Here is a 26,714-nt window from a genome sequence, read left to right on the forward strand (position 1 = left end):
TAAATTCTTTTAATCATGTGATTAAGCAATTTTAAGTAAAAAAGTTACTTATGTCTAATCATAAACTAAACCTACTGGTGCCGGGCATTTGAAGTAGATGAATATGTTGTTTGCCAAATATACTTATTTGGGTAAAAATTAGTTAAACTACTTGAAGAATAAAAAGCTTATCTTAAGCAATGTAAGATCCAAATGGGGCCTTAATGACAGACCCATAACCCATTGCATCTATGCGTCAGATCCACCTATCAACCTAATACAACTATCAGTTATCTCGAGATGCACTCCCTAGTCCAATCCATCGCGACTGAAAGGAGCCGACCTAGAGTACAGGGGCAATTAAGTAATTCAACTATCAACCAAGAAGCAAGAGGGAGCTTCTTTTGAGGAAACGAAAATCCCCCAACGGCACTTTGAAATGGCAACTCTACGAAGCTTCAGAAAACCATCGCATCCTCTCTCCTCCTCTACCAATTCAAACCCTTACCCTAGAAAAACCCTAACCCTAGGAAAAAACCCCATAACGCCAAAACCTGATATTGCAAAATCTGTATCCGATTCTTTAACTTCAGCGAAAATCATCTCCGCCCTCGAAGGCGGGAATCTCGAATCCCTGCTCAGTTCCACCTCCAATCTCAATCCCCCAATCGTCGTCGACGTCCTATCCAAATGCAGCTCGAATCCAGTGCTATCGCTGAAATTCGTCGATCTCATAAAAGGATCGAATTCCTTCAAACACTCCTCGGATTCTCTAAGCGCGATGATCCACACGCTTGTACGGAGCCGCAGGACCTCAGAAGCGCAGGCGCTGATCCTCCAGATGGTCCGCAGGAGCGGTGCTTCGCGCCCCGAGATAGTCGAGTCTCTCATATCCACGTGTACAGTAAGCAATTCGAATCCTATGGTTTTCGATCTATTGGTTCGAACCTATGTCCAGGCGCGGAAAGTGAGGGAAGCTTCAGAAGCGTTCCGGATTTTGAAAAGCCGGGGTTTTACACCGTCTGTGAATGCGTGCAATAGCCTTTTAGGTGGGCTGGTTAGGGTCGGTTGGGTCGAGATGGCATGGGAGATTTATAGAGACATTTCTGGGAGCGGAATTCAATTGAATGTGTATACATTGAATATCATGATAAATGCATTCTGTAAAGAAAAGAAAATGGAGAAGGCGGAATCATTTTTATCTGAAATGGAGCAGAAGGGCTTTTTTGCCGATAGAGTGACTTACCATACGTTAGTTGATGCATATTGTCGCGATGGACTTTTGGAAAAAGCTTTTGTGTCATTGAATTCGATGCTGGGTAAGGGACTACAGCCTGATGTAGTTGTCTATAATTCGATTATAAATGGATTTTGTAGGATTGGGATGTATGAAAGAGGAGTGGAGATTTTGGGTGAGATGGTCAATATTGGGTTGAGTCCGAATACAGCTACTTATAATATATTGCTTGGCGGGTGTTGTAAAAAGGGCTGTATAGGTGATGCTATGAAGATTTATAAGGAGATGCTGGGTCGGGCTCTTGTTCCTGATATAGTGAGCTTTAGTTTGCTTATTGGCTTGTTTTCAAGGAAAGGCGATCTTGATCGGGCACTATTGTATTTTAGAGATATGAAGGGTGTTGGATTGGTCCCAGATAGTGTGATTTATACTATGTTGATTGGTGGGTTTTGTAGAATTGGTTTGATCTCTGAGGCTCTCAAGATGCGGGATGAAATGGTGGAGACAGGTTGTCTTCCAGATGTAGTTACGTACAATACGATCTTGAATGGAATGTGCAAGGAGAAGAGGTTATTGGATGCATTTGAGCTTTTTAATGAAATGGTGGGGAGGGGGGTAACTCCTGATTATTACACCTTTACTACTCTTATTTACGGTTATTGTAAGGACGGTAGTCTAGAGAAAGCACTGGGTTTGTTCGATATGATGATTGAAAAAAATCTCAAACCAGATATTGTCACGTACAATACTTTGATTGATGGGTTTTGCAAAGAAGGTGATGTGGAGAAGGCTAATGAGCTGTGGGATGACATGACATGCAGAAAAATCTTTCCTAATCAGGTCACATATAGCATTTTAATAGACGAACTCTGTAGTAAAGGGCGTGTTGTTGAGGCATTCAGGTTATGGGATGAAATGGTGGCGAAAAGCATAATGCCCAATGTGGTGACTTACAACTCTGTTGTTAAAGGCTATTGTCGGTCGGGGAATGCAACAAAGGCAAAAGAGTTCTTTAGTAAGATGATGGGGGAAGGTGTTCTTCCAGATAGGATAACATATAACACTCTAATTCATGGTTTTGTGAAAGAAGAGAAGATGGGGGAGGCCTTTGCTTTGGTCGACAAAATGGAAAGCCGAGGGGTCCTACCTGATGCTATTACATACAATGCACTCCTGAATGGGTTTTGTGGACAAGGAAGAATGCAAGAAGCTGATTTCATCTTTAAGAAGATGATTAAGAGCGGTCTTGCACCTGATGGATCTACATATGCATCACTTATAAATGGATATGTTGCCCAGGACAACTTGAAGGAGGCATTTCGACTGCATGATGAAATGCTGCAGAGGGGCTTCATACCTGATGATAAGTTCTGATAACCTTTTCTTTGCCTAAATGTTTCAGCATGACCCGTTCCTTAATCAACACGCCTCAGGCGCCACCAAGGTAAGCTTCTTGCTGTCTTGCAGAAATAATAATTTCACCAAGAGCATATCGATGTTACCTCAATCGAAAGCTCCTAGGATTTCTGTTTCGAATCACTGGATTCAGATTATGGGTCTGTTGTGATACAAATCACTATTTCTACCCACCCAAATTATGGTTCTATACTCTTAGACGAAGTTGCTTTGTAAATTTATATTTTGATACATAGATTTGTACTTTGGTTTATGCAGTAGCATGTATATTATATAATATTTTGCATGTGGTGTGGGGCCTATAATATTCCATCATTTCATATACAACATAAATTTGCATGTAAAATGAAGGTGTAGAAGCATTTCATCTGTCATCAAGGTCTGTAATATGTTACTTCTTGAATTATTTTTCTCTTAATATTCATCTTAGATTCTCTGTAGACATTTCTGTTCGCTGTTTCATTGGTTGATTTATCGCATTGTTTTGTAATCCTTTCTCATTCTTCGAATAAAAGATTTCTGTTTGACATAAAAAGGGATTCTCAGTCGATTTGTGGAAAAGAGTGGAGTCTCATGTGGCTTGAAGGTCTACTTGCAAATATGATTATGGAGGACCAAAAAAAGGTAGTCTTGAAACCTTCCGGAGTATACCAGGATTTACATCCACTGCTTTTCAGCTCAGAATTTCTTTCCTGATCTCTTATTTCCTCTGTTTCTAGTATCTTTTTTTGGTATCTATACTCTTAATGGAAGGCAAACTCTTTTGTTGGGGTAGCTTCCAAGATTTCCATTTCACATGTTATTCCTTCTTTTTGGATCTTTGACGTAGGGGAGGGCGTGAAACAATAAGAGAAAGATCACCTCCTTCCTCAAGTGAGTAAATCCTTGAATTCACAAGGAGAGTTCTTGAGTCCACAAGAAAATAAGAGAGAAAATTCGGATATTTTTATTGAATAACGGGTGTATAATTTATTGATTACACCACTAATAAACAAAACCCAAACCCAAATTCGAAAATGCCCAAAATAGTTAAATTATAACCCTAATTGAAAGTTACCCAAAATAGTAAAACTCTTCTAAAGCCTAATTTGCCAAAAATAGAAAGTTTAGATATACCTTACTGGAGGAGTCCAAGCATTATTACAAAAATTTTCTAAAAAGATGGAAATCCTAAAACTCTAAAAATAAAGAGAGACAACAAAAATCAGAATGATTAAAAATAATAAATTTACCCAAAATTGCAATTTTGAACTGGAAGCGTGCATTTTCCTGTGAAACGAAGGTACATGACTTGCTATGCTGGTCGGTTGACCCCGAAACCATTGTTAGATGAAGATCGATAAGTTGTGCGTTTTGTGACAATGCTTGGATCAAAAGTTACTACTGACTTACGGTCCAAAATTTGAACTACAATTTCTCCCCATTCAGAATGAATTTCTTCGATCCAGACATGCCTAAGGCCTAATTATGTCATTGCCCTACGTAGGACTAGGCCCGAATTAGAGGGATTACTTTTGCTTTTGTTTGGGTTTTGGTATAGTCATGCAAAGAATGCATCTGTAGCACGTCCTACATTAGTCCCCTCCAATTGGAAAGAACTCGGACTTAGCTCATGATACTCATAAAGGTCTGCTACATTAAAAGTCCATGAGATCTTCATACTTTCGGGAAGATCAACAACATAGGCGTTGTCATTGTTTTTATTGAGGATTGGAACTGGGTCTATCTTCTTATTTCTCAACTTGTTATACATCCCAGTCGGAAACCTCTCATTGTGTAGGTGAACTAACACATTATCACCTACTTTAAACACTTTTCTAGCACCAGTGTTTATCAGTATCTTCCTTATTGTAACGCCTCGATTTCTAAAACCCGAGTACGAGACTCGTTTTTAGAAATCCGGGAGTTTATAAATCAGAGAAACAACGGAATATAAACTCAGAGTGCAATAGTCAAAAGAAGCATCTATATTCATGAGAGCTCAATATTTGACCCGCTCAGCTGGGGGTCTTAGTTACAAAGTTCCCAAAAGTTTCCAAAATATCAAACTATTGAAGTTAAAATCTCAAGCTACTGATTAACACCAAAATACGTTGCTGCGTCCTGATGCAGCTCGTCCTCATAATACTCCTCCTCTTGCTCCATGGTGGCATCATCAAGGCTGGCACCGACGCCCTCTACATCCGTCCCTGCATGTTCTGTACGGTTGGATAGTCGATGGATGAGTGGCCAGCTCAGTGTGAATTCCCCTCAAGATCACACATCTTCGCCTTAGCAAACATAGTTAAAAGGAAAAAACAAGCAATAATCCAAAACATACAATATGCAGTTTTATTAGACGGATGCATGAATGCACATCGGCCTGGGGATACACATCCAGCCGGACTTGGGCTCGTCACCCATGCAAATCATCGACCTGGGAAAATCATCCAGTCGGATAGGGGTCGATAGTCGATGGTCTAGGAGCTAGTGAAACGATACCCCAACAACTCTGGGGTACGTGCTACAGCATCCAGAATTAGCCATCCGTCATCGCTAGTATGCTATGAATGCATGATTAGCCAGCCGCTATTAGTCCAATTACAATAAGCCAATTTAAGCAACTCAATGGTCACTATGGGGGGCTCTACACCCAGCGTAGGCCGACAGCTCGAGCATAGTGTTCCATTACCACCATCCCCGGCTCATGAGGTCCTCCACCTTGAGATGTTCTAATAGGATACCTTGATCAAAATGACACCAGTTCAAGGTCCCTATTTCCCACACATTTGTCTAATTACATTCCAAGTGTGGCTTGCATACAATTATGGTATCCTCTATGTGTAGCATAAAAAGGTTATGTACAGAAGCAAATCATGTTAACATGTGACAATATATGACTTCAAATAACGCATGAAAGGAAGCATCATGAATTAATAACTAATGAGGATATATTACCAAGTCATGTGAATAGTGATCAAGGATTAACTAGCATGTGGGCAAGTATCACAATAATGGTGATCTAGTACAACTAGGTTTAGCTAATTTAGAAATGGAAAGCCCAAGGGGAAAGTCATCACCTGTATGGTAGTGTCCACGTACTCGGTCCGAGTCTTCTTGTGGCCCGAGGTCACTCAAGGAATCTCCTAAAATTACAGTTTATATTTGTCAGGTATTTCCACGGCTTGGATTAATAGATATATCACAGTGAAGTCCCATGGGTGGTGCGGGTATGCAACACATCATGAGGCGAGCCCCACCCGTCTAGAGGGCTGGACGGCGTACATACATCAAGGGTAGGGCCCACCACCACATGGTCATTGTAAATAAATATTTACGTCAGGTTGGGATCCACTGCCCAAATGGTACAGATAAAACACTTATACTATGGTGGGGTCTACTGCACAGATGGATAGTTTGGATGAGTCACGTACATCAGGGTGGAGTCCACATGTGTGGCCTACAGAAGTTATAATGACTAGAAAGTAGTTTGGTATTTTGTTCATCCATGACCATCATGGGGGTGCGTCTAACGAACGGTTCAGATGGCATTGACGCCACCCATGTCAGTACATATACTCCACGTTAGCCACCCAGCTAGGGATCGACACCAGGACTTCAAGTGTTGAAACGAGGTATCTCCACTCAGTCTGTCAGTGGAGCAATGGATTTGGGTGTTCAGACCTAGCTCTGGACGTCCACAGATGGACGGTTCGGAGACGTCCATTGACGGACGGCCAGGGATCAATGGTCCTTTGAGGAGTGGATGTGTAGTAAGGTGGGCCATGCTGACCTTGGATGGTCTGGATTCAACATATGTATGAGTTTTCATATACGCGGGTTCATATAGGGCCCACCATATATCATTACATATATTAGTGTTTTATTGTTCTTTTGATGTACTGGAGGGGCATTTCAGCAATAGGTGGGACGGTCTAGATTTTTGGGCAGAGGGATGGCCAGGATTAGAATAAACTCATCAAGGTGAGTTTCACAAATACCGTTCAGGGGAACGGTGCAGACGTAGTTACATGTACGTGTGTCCCATATGGGGCCCACCACATATATACAATACATATGTATATCATATCAACATAGGTTCCACATGGGTGTGGGGCCCACATAATATTTTACTATATATTATATGCAATGGAATGTATATACAATACATATGCATTTTTATATCAACGTGGGTTCCACATGGGTGTGGGGCGCACATATAATATTTTATTATAGATTATATGAAATGGAGAGGGACTCCATATAATCACAACAGGTGGGTCCCACATGGGGCCCACCATTTCATATATAGTATTATATATACGTACTATCTCCTTATTATATTATTAGATGTTATTATTATTATTTTTTTTTATTATTATTTTATTTATTTATTATTTATTATTTTTTTTTAAAAAGCAGGACATCCAGGACCTGGGAAAATGGATGGACGGCCTGGACGAGCTGCCTCATCAAGGTGGGGCCATATACGTGGCCCACCAACTGTGGTACGGTGGGGTCCACCTGCTGACATTGTGTGCGGCCCGCCTGCATTTGTGCAGGGCCTAAAACGAGGGCAACCCATCTGTTTTGGGTGAGGCCCACCTGTATTTGTGCAGGGCCCACCTGCCTTTTGATGAAGCCCACATGCACGCCCACCTTCGTTTGCAATGTGCATGGCCTGTCTAGTTTGGAGGCCGTTTTTGGTCCGACTTCTAGCTCAAACACAGCATCCAATCAGGCAGTCTTTCAACCCCTCTTAGTGCACAACAGGGCACGGTGGCAGCCATCTCTTTCAGCCAAGGGACGGCTTGAACAGAGGCACTTTCTCCCTGGTTCCCAGACTGTTTTCAGTCCATCTGCTGGTGCATGTTGTAACTCAAACAGAGCTCATTTTCAAGACGCTCTCCCCTCCATCTTTTAAACACGTTTTCTCCTGTCTTATAGGCTGGATATGCGGCTGATTACAGGCCGCGTTCTCAGCCGTTTTTCAGCTGAGAAACCCACTGTTTACATGTCTGTTGGGCGTTTGATTCTGTTTCCTGTGTGGCCCACTTCTGGGCCATTTTTCAGTCCGATCTAGAGCTCATGCAGGTCCTATATTTGAGGGTTGCTCCTGGACCGAGTTTCGGCCCTCAGCTGGGGCCATCTTCATGCCGTTGCTTGGCCTCAAACAGGTGTCGCACTTAGGTTGGTTTGGCCTTAAAACAGGGCTTACACGTAGGCCACCTTCAGCCTTCAAACAGAGCCTGTTTTTAGCTCCATGAGGGGCCCTTGTTGATGGGTGTTTTTCAGCCAAAGTGAGGTGTGATGGGGCCTAGTTTCGTTTTTATTTTTAGAGAGAGAGAATGGAAAAGGGGGTCTCACCTTCCACGGTCGGGTCCAACCCGAACTTGGGCTGTCATGCACACAACCCCTCCTCCTTCCTCTCTGTTCTTTCTTTTCTTTCTCTCTGTCACTCAAGCGGTGCTGCTATGGCTCCACATTGACTCGGCTCGATCCAGTTTTCACAGACTGAGTTGGGGCAGTGTGCTCCAAGCTGACCATGAATGCCCTATGTTTTCTTCCTCTCTCAGTTTTCTCTCTTATGTGTGGAGTCCGTGAGAGCTGGCCTCACCTTATATAGGCAGAGAGAGAGAGAGATGAGGCTAACGGTAGGTGTTAATGCGGCCTCGGGAGATAGCGGCTGCGTCGCCGCCATCTAAAGTTTACAAGCCTTAGAAGAATCAGAATCAGTCGAATCCGCTGTGACCCAAATCCCAGTAGTGCGAGAATTCCTTGAGGTATTTCAAGAGATACAAGGATTACCCCCAAGGCGAGCAGTAGATTTTTGCATCGACCTCAAACTAAGAACTGCCCCTATATCATTACCACCGTTCCGAATGCCCCCGTGTGAAATGGAAGAGCTTAGGCAGCAAATAGATGAGTTGCTGACCCAGGGTTTCATTCGCCCCAGCGTCTCTCCTTGGGGAGCACCGGTCCTCTTCGTGAAAAAGAAGGACGGATCGATGCGCCTCTGCATAGATTACCGGCGGTTGAATGAAGTGACGATAAAGAATAGATATCCTCTCTCGCGTATCGACGATTTGTTCGATCAGCTCAAGGGTGCCAGATAGTTCTTGAAGATTGATGTACGATCAGGATATCACCAGCTAAGAATCAGGGATGAGGATATCCCTAAAACCGCATTCAGGACTCGTTATGGGCACTATGTTTCCTAATAATGTCCTTTGGACTTACAAATGCTCCGGCGGTATTCATGGACCTCATGAACCGAGTCTTCATGCCATACCTAGATCGGTTTGTGATTGTGTTCATCGAGGACATCTTGGTTTACTCCAAAAGCTAGGAGGAACACGAGCAACATTTGCGCACGGTTTTGAATACGCTGAAAGAAAATCAATTGTATGCCAAGTTATCAAAATGCGAGTTCTGGGAAAGGAAAGTAAAGTTCCTAGGGCATGTAGTGAAAGAAGAAGGCATCGCGATCGATCCCGCTAAAGTCGAAGCAGTGTCCAAGTGGGACCAGCCCACCACAGTCACCGAAGTTCGAAGCTTTTTAGGCATGGCAGGATACTATAGGTGCTTCATCAAGGAGTTCTCCAGGATCGCGCGACCACTCACCCAACTAACGAAGAAGAACGCTCGATTCACATGGGACGAGAATATGAAGGCAGCCTTCCAAGAGTTCAAAATGAGGCTGACATCTGCACCAGTACTCACCTTCCCATAAAAAGGAGAACAGTTTGTGGTGTATAGCGACGCCTCGAAGATGGGCCTTGGCTGTGTTCTGATGCAGAACGACAAAGTGATTGCTTATGCCTCCCGCCAACTGAAGAAGCATGAAGAGAACTACCCGACTCATGACCTGGAGTTGGCAGCGTTAGTCTTTGCCTTAAAAATATGGAGGCAGTACCTATACGGTGAGGATTTTCAGCTGTTCTGCTATCACAAGAGCCTGAAATACATATTTACACAGAAAGATTTGAATATGCGCCAGCGCCGGTGGATGGAGACACTCAAAGACTTCCACTTTGATATCTCGTATCACCTTGGTAAGGCGAATTCTGTAGCTGATGCGCTGAGTCGGAAGAAGAAACATGAGCTGGTGGCCACTCTAATGATCAAGGAGTGGGAGATGATGGAGTTCGTACAGGATTTCGACATCCAGCTTACCCTCGACGAACCCGATGCGTATGTAGCCCTATTGACTGCAGAGCCGACCCTGGTCCGACATGTGATCTCCGCCCAGGACCAGGATGAATGGCTCGTCAAGATGAAAGAAAGATGCAAGAGCGAAGAGATACCGGGCTGGAGGGTTGGTAGCGATGGCGGCCTTTGGTATTAAGGGCGGGTGTGCGTACCCAACAATGCAGATTTAAGGAAAGGAGTAATGAAAGAAGCACACCACTCCAGAATGACCATACATCCGGGGAGTACAAAGATGTACAACAACATAAAAAGGCAATACTGGTGGAGTAATATGAAAAGGGACATAGCCAGTTTCGTAGCAAGATATATGGTGTGCCAGAAGATAAAAGCCGAGCACCACAAACCCACAGGCCTTCTTCAGCCCCTACCCGTGGCTGAGTAGAAGTGGGACAACATCTCTATGGACTTCATTGTTGGACTTCCCAGGACTCAGAAAAAGCATGATTCGATTTGGGTCATTGTGGATAGGCTGACAAAGTCTGCTCGATTTCTTCCTATTCGGACGACAGATTCGACTGACAATCTGGCAAGACTCTATGTCCGTGAGGTCGTTCGGTTCCTCGGGAGATCATGTCAGATCGCGACTCCCGCTTTACGTCTACCTTTTGGAGAAGGTTGCAGGAGGAACTCGGTACAGAACTCAAGTTCAGCATGACATTTCACCCCCAGACAGATGGACAGACAGAAAGAGTAAATCAGGTACTGGAGGATATGTTAAGAGCTTGTGCCCTTGACTTCAAGGGAAACTGGGACGACCATTTGGCCTTCGCTGAGTTTGCTTACAATAACAATTTCCAATCCAGTATAAGCATGGCACCATACGAAGCTCTATATGGTCACCCCTGTCGAGCCCCGCAGTGTTGGGCTGAAGTAGGAGAGTGAAGTTTGTTAGGACCTGAGCTCGTCTAGATTACCACCCAAGTAATCGATGTCATTCGGAAGCGTTTGTGTACCGCTCAGAGCAGACAGAAAAGTTACGCAGACAATCAATGACGCGATCTGGAGTTTGCGGTAGGCGATCACGTATTTTTAAAGGTCTCTCCTATGAAGGGTCTGATGAGGTTCGGACAAAAAGGGAAGCTTGCACCTTGTTTCATCGGGCCTTTCGAGATCCTAGATCGTGTGGGAGCCGCAGCATATCGCCTTGCGCTACCGACTGCACTGACCAACATCCACAACGTCTTCCACGTATTTATGTTAAAGAAGTACACGCCAGACGAATCACACGTTAGCTGGGAGCAGATTGAACTTACCGACAATGCTTATTATACCGAAGAACCCATCCGCATCTTGGACCACAAGGAGCAGGTCCTTCGAACTAAGACAATACCACTGGTCAAGATTCTTTGGTCACATCATGGAGAAGAAGAGGCGACGTGGGAGTAAGAGGCCGAAGTTAGGGAAAAATATCCCCACCTATTCAGTGACACACTACAGGTAATTTCGAGGACGAAATTTTTTTTTAGGAGGGGTAGGCTGTAACACCCCGTACCTCTGATACTCGAGTGTTACCTTTTAAAACCCACAAATGTTAAAACTCGAGACCCGTCAATCTAATGACTTGACTTGACATGCACAGGGCAGGATTTCCTAAGCAGCATTGAGACAATCCGCCACGACTCTGGAGACTCAGCTTACACTCCACACCAATCAAAGAGGTAAGCATGATCAAATGACTTAAGACCAGATCAATTTTTAAGACAACTGTGTTGGCATTATTTCAAAAACCCAATCCGCGGGAGTCAGAGAGCAACCAATGAAGCATCCCTATGTCTCAAACATGCATTTAACTATTGAAAACAAATATTGAACCCGTTTGACCAACAGATCGCATCATGCGGGCCAGATATGACCCAAAAAGGTATATAATGGCCCACCTGGGCCTCACATGCACCCAAAAACTGGGCCAAGGCCCCTATATAGGGATCTCAAAACAATTGGTCGGAGCAGATCAAACACCGGAGTAGTGATGTGCCCCAAAGCCAGGTGCACGTACACCTCAAACTCTAGTGCACGAGGTGCATTGAACAACTACTTAAGGTCAAACCATGGTTGACCGAACCAAATCACAAAAAAATAATAATAATAATAATTTCCAGAGATGTTCCCGCCAACCCTTGTTTGAAAAAAACGACTTTTGAGCTTCAAGGTGGCCCACCTTGGCCGCTTTCCGGACAATCCAAACCGTCCATTTCACTCACATGGGTCCCCTGATCAAAACCGTATAAGGCTTTTGACCCGCTCATAGGAACAAGTGAGATGAGGATGGACCGTCCATTCCCTCATCATGAGGCTAGGTAGAAGCGTCTGAGGCTTCTTCTTTTTAGGGTAGGGAGGGCGGCGACGTAGCCGCTGTTTCCCGAGGCTGCATTAACACCTACCATCAGCCTCATCTCTCTCTCTGCCTATCTAAGGTGAGGCCAGCTCTCACGGACTCCACACATAAGAGAGAGAAAACTGAGAGAGGAAGAAAACATAGGGCGTTCATGGTGAGCTTGGAGCACACTGCCCCAACTCAGTCTGTGAAAACTGGACCGAGCCGAGTCAGTGTGGAGCTATAGCAGCACCGCTTGAGCGACAGAGAGAGAAAAAGAAAGAACAGAGAGGAAGGAGGGGTTGTGTGCGTGACAGCCCAAGTTCAGGTCGAAACCGACTGTGGAAGGTGAGACATCCTTTTCCATTCTTTTTCTCTCTAAAAATAAAAACAAAACTAGGCCCCATCACACCTCACTTTGGCTGAAAAACACCCATCAACAAGGACCCCTCATGGAGCTAAAAACAGACTTTGTTTGAAGGCTGAAGGTGGCCTACGTGCAGGCCCTGTTTTAAGGCCAAACCAGCCTAAGTGCGGGACTTGTTTGAGGCCAAGCAACGGCATGAAGATGGCCCCAGCTGAGGGTCAAAACTTGGTCCAGGAGCAGCCCTCAAATATAGGACCTGCGTGAGCTCTAGATCGGACTGAAAAATGGCCCAGAAGTGGGCCACACAGGAAACAGAATCAGATGCCCAACAGACGTGTAAATAGTGGGTTTCTCAATTGAAAAACGGCTAAGAACGCGGCCTGTAATCAGCCGCATATCTAGCCTATAAGACAGGAGAAAACGTGTTTAAAAGATGGCAGGGAGAGCGTCTTGAAAATGAGCTCTGTTTGAGCTACAACATGCACCAACAGATAGACTGAAAACAGTCCGGGAACCAGGGAGAAAGTGCCTCTGTTCAAGCCGTCCCTTGGCTGAAAGAGATGGCTGCCACCGTGCCCTGTTGTGCACTAAGAGGGGTTGAAAGATTGCCTGATTAGATGCTGTGTTTGAGCTAGAAGTCGGACTGAAAACAGCCTCCAAACTAGACAGGCCATGCACATTGCAAACGAAGGTGGGTGTGCATGTGGGCTTCACCAAAAGGCAGGTGGGCCCTGCACAAATACAGGTGGGCCTCACCCAAAACAGATGGGCTGCCCTCGTTTTAGGCCCTACACAAATGCAGGCAGGCCGCACACACTGTCAGCAGGTGGACCCCACCGTACCACAGTTGGTGGGCCACGTATATGGCCCCACCTTGATGAGGCAGCTCGTCCAGGCCGTCCATCCATTTTCCCAGGCCCTGGATGTCCTGCTTTTTAAAAAAAATAATAAATAATAAATAAATAATAATAATAATAATAATAATAATAAAATATAATAATAAAAATAACATCTAATAATATAATAAGGAGATAGTACGTATATATAATACTATATATGAAATGGTGGGCCCCACGTGGGACCCACTTGTTGTGATTATATGGAGTCCCTCTCCATTTCATATAATCTGTAATAAAATATTATATGTGGGCCCCACACCCATGTGGAACCCATGTTGATATAAAAATGCATATGTATTGTATATACATTCCATTGCATATAATATATAATAAAATATTATGTGGGCCCCCTACCCATGTGGAACCTATGTTGATATGATATACGTATGTATTGTATATATGTGGTGGGCCCCATATGGGACCCACGTACATGTAGCTACGTCTGCACCGTTCCCCTGAACGGTATTTGTGAAACTCACTTTGATGAGTTTATTCTAATCCTGGCCATCCCTCTGCCCAAAAGTCCAGACCGTCCCACCTATTGCTGAAATGCCCCTCCAGTATATCAAAAGAACAATAAAACACTAATATATGTAATGATATATGGTGGGCCCTACATGAACCCGTGTATATGAAAACCCATACATATGTTGAATCCAGACCATCCAAGGTCAGCATGGCCCACCTTACTACACATCCACTCCTCAAAGGACCATTGATCCCTGGCCGTCCGTCAATGGACGTCTCCAAACCGTCCATCTGTGGACGTTCAGAGCTGGGTCTGAACACCCAGATCCATTGCTCCACTGACAGACTGAGTGGAGATACCTCGTTTCAACACTTGAAGTCCTGGTGTCGATCCCTAGCTGGGTGGCTAACGTGGAGTATATGTACTGACAATGGTGGCATCAATGCCATCTGAACCGTTCGTTAGACGCACCCACATGATGGTCATGGATGACCAAAATACCAAAATACTTTCTGGTCATTATAACTTCTGTAGGCCACACATGTGGACTCCACCCTGATGTACGTGACTCATCCAAACTATCCATCTGTGCAGTAGACCCCACCATAGTATAAGTGTTTTATCTGTACCGTTTGGGCAGTGGATCCCAACCTAACGTAAATATTTATTTACAACGACCATGTGGCGGTGGGCCCTACCCTTGATGTATGTACGCCGTCCAGCCCTCTGGATGGGTGGGGCTCGCCTCATGATGTGTTGCATACCTGCACCACCCATGGGACTTCACTGTGATATATCTGTTAATCCAAGCCGTGGAAATACCTGACAAGTATAAACTGTAATTTTAGGAGATTCCTTGAGTGACCCCAGGCTACAAGAAGACTCGGACCGAGTACGTGGACACTACCATACAGGTGATGACTTTCCCCTTGGGCTTTCCATTTCTAAATTAGCTAAACCTAGTTGTACTAGATCACCATTATTGTGATACTTGCCCACATGCTAGTTAATCCTTGATCACTATTCACATGACTTGGTAATATATCCCCATTAGTTATTAATTCATGATGCTTTCTTTCATGCCTTATTTGAAGTCATATATTGTCACATGTTAACATGATTTGCTTCTATACATAACCTTTTTATGCTGCACATGGAGGATACCATGATTGTATGCAAGCCACACTTAGAATGTAATTAGACAAATGTGTGGGAAATAGGGACCTTGAACTGTTGTCAAGTTGTTGGCCTACGCTGGGTGTAGAGCCCCCCGTAGTGACCATTGAGTTGCTTAAATTGGCTGATTGTAATTGGACTAATAGCGGCTGGCTAATCATGCATTCATAGCATACTGGCGATGACGCATGGCTAATTCTCGATGCTGTAGCATGAATCTCAGAGTTGTTGGGGTATCGTTTCGCTAGCTCCTAGACCATCGACTGTCGACCCCTATCCGATTGGATGATTTTCCCAGGTCGATGATTTGCATGGGTGACGAGCCCAAGTCCGGCTGGATGTGCATCCCTAGGCCGATGTGCATTCATGCATCCATCTAATAAGACTGCATATTGTATGTTTTGGATTATTGCTTGTTTTTCTTTTTAACTATGTTTGCTAAGGCGGAGATGTGTAATCTTGAGGGGAATTCACACTGAGCTGGCCACTCATCCATCGACTATCCAACTGTACAGAACATGCAGGGACGGATGTAGAGGGCGTCGGTGCCAGCCTTGATGATGCCACCATGGAGTAAGAGGAGGAGTATTATGAGGACGAGCCGCATCAGGAAGCAGCAGCGTATTTTGGTGTTAATCAGTAGCTTGAGATTTTAAGTCAATAGTTTGATATTTTGGGAACTTTGTAACTAAGACCCCCAGCTGAGCGGGTCAAATATTGGGCTCTCATGAATATACATGCTTCTTTTGGCTATTGCACTCTGAATTTATATTCCGTTGTTTCTCTAATTTATAAACTTCCGGATTTCTGAAAACGAGTCTCGTACTCGGGTTTTAGAAATCGGGGCATTACACTTATACTTTGCATTGGACTCCAATAACTTCTTTTGGACCTCGACATGCACTTTCACAATCCAGTCCACCATATTTTCTGCCACAACACTCATACCGAGTAACTTGAGTGTATATTTGGAAACATGACAATACACAACTTCGAATGAAAACTTGCTGGTGGAACAATTATGCATGTTGTTGAAGGTAAACTCCGCCTGAGCAAGAGCAATATCCCGCATGGGGGACAACTCGTCGGGCAGTTCATCGGGCATAATCCCCTTGAATTCCTACAACACTTATTTCAACTTCTCTGAAATGTTCGTGGGTTCTACTTCGTTTCCCTTTACAACTAATGCATTGATCTCCTTCGTTCCCTCAAGTTCTTTGATGAAATCCTGTATGGTTACGAGAGACCGTCCCTCCACTTAAAAAATCTTGGGTTGGTTCTCTGTTCTCATAGGAGCGAGGACAATCTTTAATAAAAACAAATATATTATCCCGGCCTCTATGCGTGGCATTAACATCATATTGCCATAGTCGACCAAGTAACATGTGACAAGTTTCCATATTGAGTACGTCAAACATTACTTCATCCTTATAATATTTACCAATGGAGAAAGAAAATATGAGATTGTTCGGTTGCCTTTGTCTCGCTGAGTTCTTAATCCATCCAATCATGTACGGAGAGGGATGCTTTTCTGTCTTTAGTTGCAACCTTTTCCACCATAATCTTTGACACGATATTCTCACTAGTCCCACCATTTATAATCAGATCACAAATCTTTTGGTTCATGGTCCACCTCGTTCGAAAGATGTTATGCCCTTGCGGATCTGTTTCCTTCTTCGGCATGTACAACAACTTCCTCACGATCGAAGTGGTGGCTTGCAATTCACCATTATTGGGTAGTGGCATGTGATTCATCACTAGTGCCACACCACAAACATGATGACCGCGAGATCCATCACCGATCTCATAGTGCTCATCATTACAAACACAGGTTTGTCCTAAGGCTTAAATTAAACAGTCAATCACTGCCTGCAATGCTTGCATGGCTCACAGATTCTCATGCTGGAAAGCTACAAACGCTACCATTGGAATTACTAAAAATAACAAATTTTCCTAAAATCTCAATTTTTAATTGGAAGCATGCATTTCTTGCGAAACGGAGGTTGGTTGACCCCGAAACCATCATTAGATAAAGATCAATAGGTTGTGCTTTTCGTGATGATGCTCGAATCAAAAGTTACAACTCATTAACGGTCCAAACTTTGAATGACAATTTCTCCCTCTTTGGACATGCCTGGGGCCTAGTTACATCATTGCCCCACGTAGGGCTGGGCTTGGATCTGACGGATTACTTTCGCATTTGTTTGGGCTTCTTTTGGTCTAGCTGTGCAGAGACTGCATCTGTGGCACGTCCTACTTCAATCTTGATAATGTGGTTGAATGATATATCCTTTTTATTTTCGCCGGTTTCCCTGATTGGGTAGTCTTGGTCAATTGTTGAATCTGGCGATTTTTACAGCATTGAATGATTTTAGGCTTTATGTTGTTGAATGATTTTAGATGGCTACAACATATGGTTTGCTACAGCTTGGTTCTTCTTCTTCTTCTTCTTAATTTCTAGGAGAGCAAGTGTTGTCAATGTGGCCTATGCCATTGTTGGTGCTAGAGGCCTATTGAGAAAGGAAGGTTGACGACTTGACGCGTAGTGCGCAACCAATTGTAAAACTTGACCTATGCCATTGCTGGTGTTAGAGCCCTATTGAGAAAGGAAGGTTGACTGCTTGATGCTTACTGCACAGCCAATTATAGAACTTTTTGTGAACCTACCATTTAAAAGCCACCTCAAATTTCTGGAATAGAGTCTTATTCTTACTTGGTGGGACTGTTGGCAAGTGTTGTCAATGTGGCCTATGGCATGACTGGTGCTAAAGCTCTATTAAGAAAGGAAGGTTGACTTTGATTGCATGGTCGATTGTAATACTTTTGTAAACCTAACATTTAAAAGCTGCCTTAAATTTTTGGGAGGAAGGCTTAAATGATAGTGATGATGAATGTTTGCATGCTTGACCATGTTATTGCCCCTTTTATATTTTTATACTATGAGTCTTTGTAACATTAGAATGTATATGTGGTGGTTTATCACCTAATTTTTATTTTTGAAAGGCAACACAAAGACTTTCATTGATAAAGGCACCAAGATAGCACCATTGTAACTAAAAAGAAAAACTAATCAAGAGAAAGCAAGGTAACTACCCACTCCTTGACTAGAGAAGAGGCAATACAAATAAGCCCGATCCACCCTAGAGCTCTCATTACAGAAACATCTATTGTTTCTCCCCACAAGATAACCCATAATACAGCCAAAAGGGATGGATGCCAACAGGTTTGCAGCTTCTCTGGAAAGGAAACGCCATGCCATACCAATAGAAAGTCCCCAACATCGAGAGGCATGACCCATGCCATGTTGAAATCTTGGAGGACGGCCAACCACAATGAAGTGGCGAAGACAGTGAATAAGGAGATGATTAACCAATTCAGCCGTAGACTTGCACATGAGGCAAATATTTGGGATGATCATAGCTCTCTTTTGGAGGTTGTCAACGGTTAAAATTTTGTTTCTGCCCGCTAGCCATCCGAAAGCCGCTATCTTCGGTGGGGCACCATAATGCCAAACGTGAGAAGCGAGGGCTTGCTTCCTACCTTCCTCATGGATTAAGGAATAGAAAGAGTGAACCGAGAATTGACTAGATTTGTCAATAACCCAAACTATCCTGTCTCTCTCTTCTATTGATAGGCTGCAGCATTGCAAATGTTGGAGAAGAGAGATCGACACTGTTATCTCATTGTCCCTAAGGTTCCGGCGGAATGGTGGGGTCCACATTGCTTTCCCACCACAAAAATCGTAGTAGCTATCAACGGATACGTTTCGGTCTAGGGCAAGGCGAACCAACCGTGGGTGGGTAACTTTAAGGGGAAGGTCACCACACCTGTCTTTGCCATTCCCACAAGTAAAGGCAACACCATCCTTGAATTGCTTGCACCCTGTAGATTCCTTTCCGAATTGCGGACGCTCTGTACATAGTGGATTCCTTTGTCCACCACCCTCCATTCTGAAATCCATATTTGGTAGCCATCACCTCCCTCCAAAGGGCATACCTTTCCTCACTGAAATGCCACCACCATTTGCCCAAAAGGGCCAAATTCATGTCTTCCAAAAGTCTAATGCTAGCTCCTCCCTCGTCAAAGGGTTTGCAAACCTCACCCCAATCCAGAAGATGGAATCTCTTCTTGTGTCTATGGTGTCTATCCACATAAAGTCACGTCTTAGCACTACCAAACAGGTTAGGACTGATCTTGGGCATTTGAAAAGAGACATGAAGTATAGCGGCATACTAGAAAGAACAACTTTGATGGGAGTGATACGGTCCCGAAGAGACAAAAACCGACCCTTCCATATTGATAGCTTTCTCTTGATTCTTTCCACAACTTCGTCCCATAGATGGGTAGCTGGGCACCCCGAGCAAAGAGGGAGACGTAAATAAGTCGAAGGAATCAAACCTGCCTTGCATACGAAAGATTCCACCAAGTCACTCAACTCATCAGATTCCATATAGATTCCCAGAATTTCACACTTGATCAAATTAACCTTCTGGCCTGAAACCACCTCAAAACATCTGATGATCATGCTCAACTTGTCTTCCTTTCCTTATATTTGATGGGGACATCACGCACACTCGCGCACGCACACCCCCCCCCCCTACGCACGTACGTACGAAGGAGGGCCCCACTGTCGATCTGGCTCGATGACGACGTCTAGAGAGGGCCTCCTAGCTAGAAGCCGAAGTTTTGATTCAAAAGAGTGGGCCCGATAGTCAAGAAAAACTCATCATGGGATCTCATGATTGTGGCCCACTAGTCGGATTAAGTTCATACTTTAGGTTTTGCTTATTTATATTATTTAAAACATCATGAACGTTTTAGATTTCTTTGATTGATTTTTATTTTAGTTTACTTCATCGCCAAGTAATAGGTTGCACACATGGCGGGAGTTTTGAGGTATAGGGTTTTCTTATAAATAGGCACCCCTTGTAGTTCTTTTGATGTAATGAAGATTAATAAAAATTGATGCGTTTTTTGTTCCTTTCCGAGTTATGAAAACCTAATTGGGTGTAAAATTGATGGAGACATTGCGACACTTGCGCACGCACGCCGCCCCCTACGCACATACGTACGAAGGAGGGCCCCACCGTTGATCTGGTTCGATGACGATGTCCAGGGAGGGCCTCCTAGCTAGAAGGAGAAGACGAAGTTTTGATTCAAAAGAGTGGGCCTGATAGTCAAGAAAAGCTCATCATGGGATCTCATGATCTTGGCCCACTAGTCGGATTAAGTTCATACTTTAGGTTTTACTTATTTATATTATTTAGAATATTATGAACGCTTTAAATTTCTTTGATTGGTTTTTATTTTAGTTTACTTCATCCCCAAGTAATAGGTTGCGCACATGACGCGAGTTTTTAGATATAGGGTTTTCTTATAAATAGGCACCCCTTGTAGTTCTTTTGATGCAATGAAGATTAATAAAAATTGATGCGTTTTCCTGCTCTTTTCCGAGTTATGAAAACCTAATTGGGTGCGAAATTGATGGGGACATCACGCACACTCGCTCACACACGCCGCCCTCCTACGCACGTACGTACGAAGGAGGGCCCCACCGTCGATCTGGTTCTATGACGACGTCCAGGGAGGGCCTCCTAGCTAGAAGACGAAGTTTTGATTCAAAAGAGTGGGTTTGATAGTAAAAAAAAGTCTATCATGGGATCTCATGATCGTGGCCCACTAGTCGGATTAAGTTCATACTTTAGGTTTTGCTTATTTATATTATTTAGAACATTATGAACGCTCTAGATTTCTTTGATTGGTTTTTATTTTAGTTTACTTCATTGCCAAGTAATAGGTTGTGCACATGGCTCGAGTTTTGGGGTATAGAGTTTTCTTATAAATAGGTACCCCTTGTAATTCTTTTGATGTAATGAACATTAATAAAAATTGATGCGTTTTCCTGCTCCTTTCCAAGTTATGAAAACCTAATTGGGTGCGAAGCCCTCCCTTCTTCGAAGGGCTAACTACCGTGGTGCGAAGCCACATCTATTCCGATTCGCCTCTACCTTCTTCCATCCATATTTCTCTTCTCCTATAAGCTTTCCTTCTACAATTCCATCAATAGTTGCAACTGTTTTTCTCTCTATAGCAGATTTCCAGAATCTGGCCCTGCAAGAGAGTTGAAACTTCGGCAGAGCACCACGCACAAACCGTGCATCGGATCGAGCTAAGATTTGGGGGTTTTGGAATCCATCCTTGGCCGACCAGGGCCAAGGTGGCCTTTTTCTGAATAGTAGGCCCCACACACGTGCGGCCATGATCGCAAGTACGTGCGTCTGGGCCATTGTTGTTGTCCGCGATCTGGAACTGTCTTCTGGTTCAAGTTTTCTTCTTATTTTACACTCTCATATTAGTTTTTCATAAACTTTAACCCTAAATTGCATTATCCTTAATTTATTTGCCCCTTTTCTCACCCTAGGGTTCCTTGAATTGAAATTAGTGAATCCCTTGGATTAGGGACTGATTGCTGTGCATGTGTGGATGATTACTGCTTATCTTTGAGCATCGTTTGGTTTATAATTTTAACAGATCCAACCCTAACTTGTGTAGGCCTGGACCCGTGCAAATTCCCCTTTACTTGAATGTTTGAGCTTTTGTGCAGGATGTGGAATTAATATGGATTGTTTTGAATTAGTATGATCTAAAGCCTGAGATCTTGCATATCATATTTAATTTTCCATGTGCTGCATCAATATTGCCTCACAAAATAGAAGCGTGTAGTTTGCAAACTAAATATGCAGTATCAGAGGGCTAGAGTTAGCCGCCTTGAAGCCACGAAAGAGACCACCTCGAAACATCTGATGATCATGCTCAGGTTGGCGACCTTTTCTTCTATTACCTCAGAAAACAGAAGCATGTTGTCTGTGAACTGAATGTGTGATATCGGAGGGCTAGAGTTAACTGCCTTGAAACAGTAAAAGAGACCTACCTCTTGGCCTTTGCTGAGCATCCTACTAAAAGCTTCCATTATCAGTAGAAATAGGAAAGGGGAAAGCAGGTCTGATTCCCCTTGAGGTCTTAAAATAGTCTTTAGGGGAGCTGTTAACTAGCACCGAGAAAAGGGCTGATTTGACACATTCCCTTATCCAAGCACACCATTTTGTTCCACACCCAATTCTTTTGAGCATATAGTCGAGAAAATCCCAGTCCACATGATCATAGGCCTTCACTATGTCCAATTTCCAAGCAATCCCCTTGATCCCTTCCTTGTGCTGAGAGTCGATGCACTCATGAGCAATAAGAGCACTATCTAGAATCTCTCTCCCGTCTACAAAAGCACCCTGATTTTCTGAAATTACCTTGCCTATCATGTTTTGGAATCTTGTTGTGAGGACTTTAGCCAAAATTTTATATGGCCCTCCAATTAGACTTACAGGTCTAAGGTCCTCAAGTCTGTCAGCCTTGGGAATTCTAGGAATGATAACAATGAAAGTCGACCCCATTTCTGAACAGAGACGACCCCACTCGAAGAATTCCCGCAAGAAGTTCATAACATCAAGCTTTAGTTGTTCATTCTTGACTCTCTAGTGTCTTTCAATCTCTGATATTTTGCGTTTGCATTCAGTTGTTAAGGAAGGCTTTTTAACTAGATAATCTAACTTGATCTAACTCATGAGGTACAAATTCCGTGTTGACTTGATTAGATGCAACCAACTCTTCGAATCCTCTCCATGATTTAACATTTCATCCTATTCAGAGACCGGGAAAAAAAATCCGCCGTTAAATCTCTCTCTCTCTCTCTCTCTCTCTCTCTCTCTCTCTCTCTTACTTGTTTTATGAAATATTAGGGTGGCCCCTAAATCCTCGTTATCGGACACTAGCTCCATGCACATGGCATGCATGTACAAGATCCAGATTGTTTATCTCTAGGGTCCTACAATGGATGGGTTGTAGCCAAAAGTCACATGCTAGACCAACCTAATTTCCTATCGTGGCCCAAGTGCTTTCCCCAAGCGTAGACTTTGTGGCACTGATTCATAGTCCCATCGCAAACCAGTGAGCCTATCGCTCAAGTGCAAACATTTGTGAACCAAGATCGCTAGGATGCAAGAGAGACGCAAGAGGATGGAAGAATGCTTTGTATTAATCAAGAGCTCCAAAGCTTACTTCTTTGTGAATCGTTAAAAATGAGGACATTTCCTCCTATATAGACCTAAGAACCCTCTAAAATGCTTACATGGACGGCTAGGATGATGCCAAGTGGCGATCATCCAATGTGCCAATAATACTCTATAACCTTTCTAGAATAATTTACACTACTCTCTGTAAAACCCACCAGAGAACTCTAGAGCATTCTAGAGATTGCAGCAAAAATCTACACCACTCTAGTACAACTCTCTGCACACCTTTACCTTACTCTACAATTCGCTCTAGAATTCTCCACAATTCTTTACACTTTATGTATGAATTCGCTAGTGTACAAGATGAGCATAATTTGGCCCCTTGTGAATGATCGGTCCACATTATGCCAGTCAAAAAAAATTTCAGAACTAGCCGGGAAAGGTTATGAAAAAGTTCTACCAATGGCCTACATGTAATAGAAAAAGGTCCTCCAAATGGTGACTTAGACCATCCCAATTGATGTGATTTTGAGGCATGGATTTTTCATGATAGGGTCCAGCAAATGGACGGTTTGGATCTCATACATGCATTAAAATAGAGTGCATGATAACTAAGTTAGACATATGGTTCTAGCATGGGATCCTTTCCCTTTTATAGTGGATCTGTACTCAATGTAACTTGATGATATGCTTCAAAGATATCCTTTAAAAAGAAAAGATGATATGCTTCTAAGAGGCACTGTTGCAGATTTAGTGCAGCACATTTGTTGTGAAACTGGTGCTTGATGTCTGGAAGATTATGAAGTCAACATGAGAGACGTCAATTAAACTTCGGAGTTGGGACCCATTCTACAACTTTTGGTGTCTCTTGATGATAAAGATTTTCTACAGAACAGTTCTTAGTTTGTCCTGCAGTTTTTCTTGGCTTTTTGTGCAACTTCAATCTGGCTTTCTCATCTCCTTAAGTTGCTAATTGTGTCTGTTTCCTCAAAATATCAAGGTTCAAAATGTTGTTTGAGTGTATTGCATCGCTGGATGAACTTCTCACAATACATTCCCAATACGACACTTTCTGATATTGTTGACCTCCTCAATATGATTTCGAACTCCACCAAATTATCTAGGTGTGCTGCAATTCCAGTTGATCACCAGCCTCGAACCCTAGATCCCAGGACTAAGGTTGGAAAGTCCTTACCATCAGGACAAGGAAAGGCTGGTTAAATTATCTAGGTGTGAATATAGGGATGACATGGTCTTTTTTTATACACTACCTCATGTTACATCTGTTTGTATCATTTCATTGGATGAACTTGTCCTGATGCATTCCCGATATGATACAATGCATTCCACTATTTTCTACTTGCCAAATATAAGGAAACTATATTCGGTCTTATTCTACAAAGAGAGTTGCTAATTCCACGCACTTGTATGAGGCAAACCATTTACATGCCACAATATGCACCTAGCTGGCAGGTGCATGCAATATCTGATCTGTCAATCTGGTGGGTCCCACAATGTAAATTCCCTATCCCAAAATTCATGCTGGTCCACTCATTAGGTGGACCAAGTGTTTGAGATGAAGGATGGCTGTTGAAAACTCTGCCAAGTTCCTTTAGACCCTGCATTTGTTAGCCTGATGAGCAGCTTTGGCACATTTTTGGGACACAGTTGGACCCACCTGATGGATGGATAAGCTATTTCTCATGTTTGCCAGGTTGGCATAGTTTGTTGTGGTTATATGGGTTGCCTTGTACACGTGTCTTGTGCTTAAGCAAAGCTCTTCTACAAAATTGAATGGAGAATGGATGACTTGGTTTTCATTGCAGGCTGAATTAATTCAAGCACATCTAAAAGTGTACTTATTTAAGCACTTTCCTATGATGTTAAGGTAATAACATGTGCAAGCCTGCAACTGATGTAATAGATGTGCATTACAGGAACAAAGCATTAAGAGAAAAAAATGGGAACATAAGGAATGTTATAACCATTTTAAGAGTGCCAGAAGCTGGAATTATATGATGGCCATACATTGCAAAGTGGCCTGAAGGGGATACTGTTGTCAATTATTTTGAGGAATATGAAATTGTAGTATTCATGCTTGATTTTGGAAAGCAGTCATTGAGAGCAAAAGTAAGAGGAAAGGAAACTTTGGTTGGAGTTCATTGGGGAATCCAGGTCCTTCCAGTAATGTGGGCATGGTCAGAGATGATCCAGCAATTGTACAAGTTAGTGTTCTAGACCGGTCCAGTGGGTGGATTCAAATGAACCATAAGGGCTCTTCATGCAAGATTGGTCTAGTTGGGGCAGTGCTCCAAGCGGTGCTCGGAAGATAAAACTCTGGTCATTGTTCGTTGGGGAATCCAGGTCTGTTCAGTAATATGGTCATGGTCAGAGATAATCAAGGTGCTCTAAGAGTTATGCTCTCTGGACCAGTTGAGTGGGCAGATTCGAATGAAGCGTCATACACAAGGGGCCTTCACGAAAGACTTCAGGTGTTCAAACTTCAATGCTTCCTCTCTTAGCTGGAACATGGTAGTGGAAGAATATTTGCCAAATGTCATCAACTGGGCTTCTCATGATGGCTCAAACCATGGCGTTTACCGCTTTTTTTTTTTTATTTATGCATCCAGGTGCGTTTGTCTTCAAACATCTTGTTATGGCATGACTCCCTTCCAAAGGAAAGAGCCCTGAGGCCTAATCTTTGTTAGGGATATTTGCTTCCCCTTCTGTGCCATGTCTTTCTTGAATAAAAATATGTTGACCATTTGCAAATTCATTGCAGGTTAGTAGTGGTGTCTGCTGCAGAGTAAGCAATTGCCTCGAATCCATCTCTTCGTGAAGAAGCCATCATTCACGGGTTCCATCTGGACAGGCTTACTTCATCATTCATGATGACCAAAACATAACTCGCACCATTTTGGTGGGGACTGAGAAGCTACCATTTCACCAATTGATCTCACAGATAAAATGGGATGAAGGCATGACGGTGGAATCCAAATGCGGAAACAGGAGCTTTAACTGATGGGTTGGAAAGCCAGCTGTCCGATGGAGGTTGCACTATCCATGGAAACCTCTTTTGACTGTTAGCAGTATGCCAGCAGCGACTTTCATGTCTACATTGTCTTTGATATTGGCATTACTATGTTTATGTTGTTATGTTCAGGAAGAGTTATTGGCTCGAGTGGTGCAGGGCAGGTAAAGAAGAGGCGACAGGAATCATAAGGGTTATTGGCAAATGCACCTGTGGCGGGCACATTTCATTGGCATACAATCCAGTACCAGTAAAAATAGATACAGGATAAGAATCCATAAAGGAGAAAGGGGCCTATGACAGGGAAGTTAGATGCCCGGTCAAATGAATAAGATAGATTCGCTTTTGTTTTGGATTGCAAGGTCTGCAGATGGTATTTGAGATGATTGTGATGCTCGGAAAGATGTTGAAGGTCGTGGTCCCATCAGTGTCTGGAATCTATAGTGGTTGTGAGGAAGGTTTGATGTTGAGGGACCAAGTTTAGGGGTCCTGATGAGTTGAAAGATGCCAGATGGCCAATCTAACAGACAGGGTGTCGAGGCATCATGTGGGATGTTCATTTGGATTTGGGA

The 26,714-nt window shown here is 43.3% G+C and overlaps 1 protein-coding gene across 3 annotated transcripts; it reads left to right on the plus strand.

The window, feature by feature from the left end:
* Positions 1-296: 296 nt before the first annotated feature.
* Positions 297-25,163, plus strand: LOC131220885 (pentatricopeptide repeat-containing protein At5g01110). 3 transcript variants are annotated; one of them, XM_058215779.1, is made up of 3 exons: positions 297-2,660; positions 3,179-3,256; positions 24,938-25,068. In XM_058215779.1, exon 1 carries the CDS (start codon positions 419-421, stop codon positions 2,588-2,590), a length of 2,172 nt encoding a protein of 723 aa, XP_058071762.1. In that variant the 5' UTR covers positions 297-418; the 3' UTR covers positions 2,591-2,660; positions 3,179-3,256; positions 24,938-25,068. The 3 variants fall into 3 exon arrangements, with proteins under 3 accessions (XP_058071762.1, XP_058071773.1, XP_058071783.1); XM_058215790.1 differs by lacking the exon at positions 3,179-3,256 and having other exon boundaries at positions 25,049-25,163; XM_058215800.1 differs by lacking the exon at positions 24,938-25,068 and having other exon boundaries at positions 3,169-3,257.
* Positions 25,164-26,714: the final 1,551 nt, after the last annotated feature.

The sequence above is a fragment of the Magnolia sinica genome, chromosome 1, assembly GCF_029962835.1.
Source record: "Magnolia sinica isolate HGM2019 chromosome 1, MsV1, whole genome shotgun sequence".
Taxonomy (NCBI): Eukaryota; Viridiplantae; Streptophyta; class Magnoliopsida; order Magnoliales; family Magnoliaceae; genus Magnolia; species Magnolia sinica.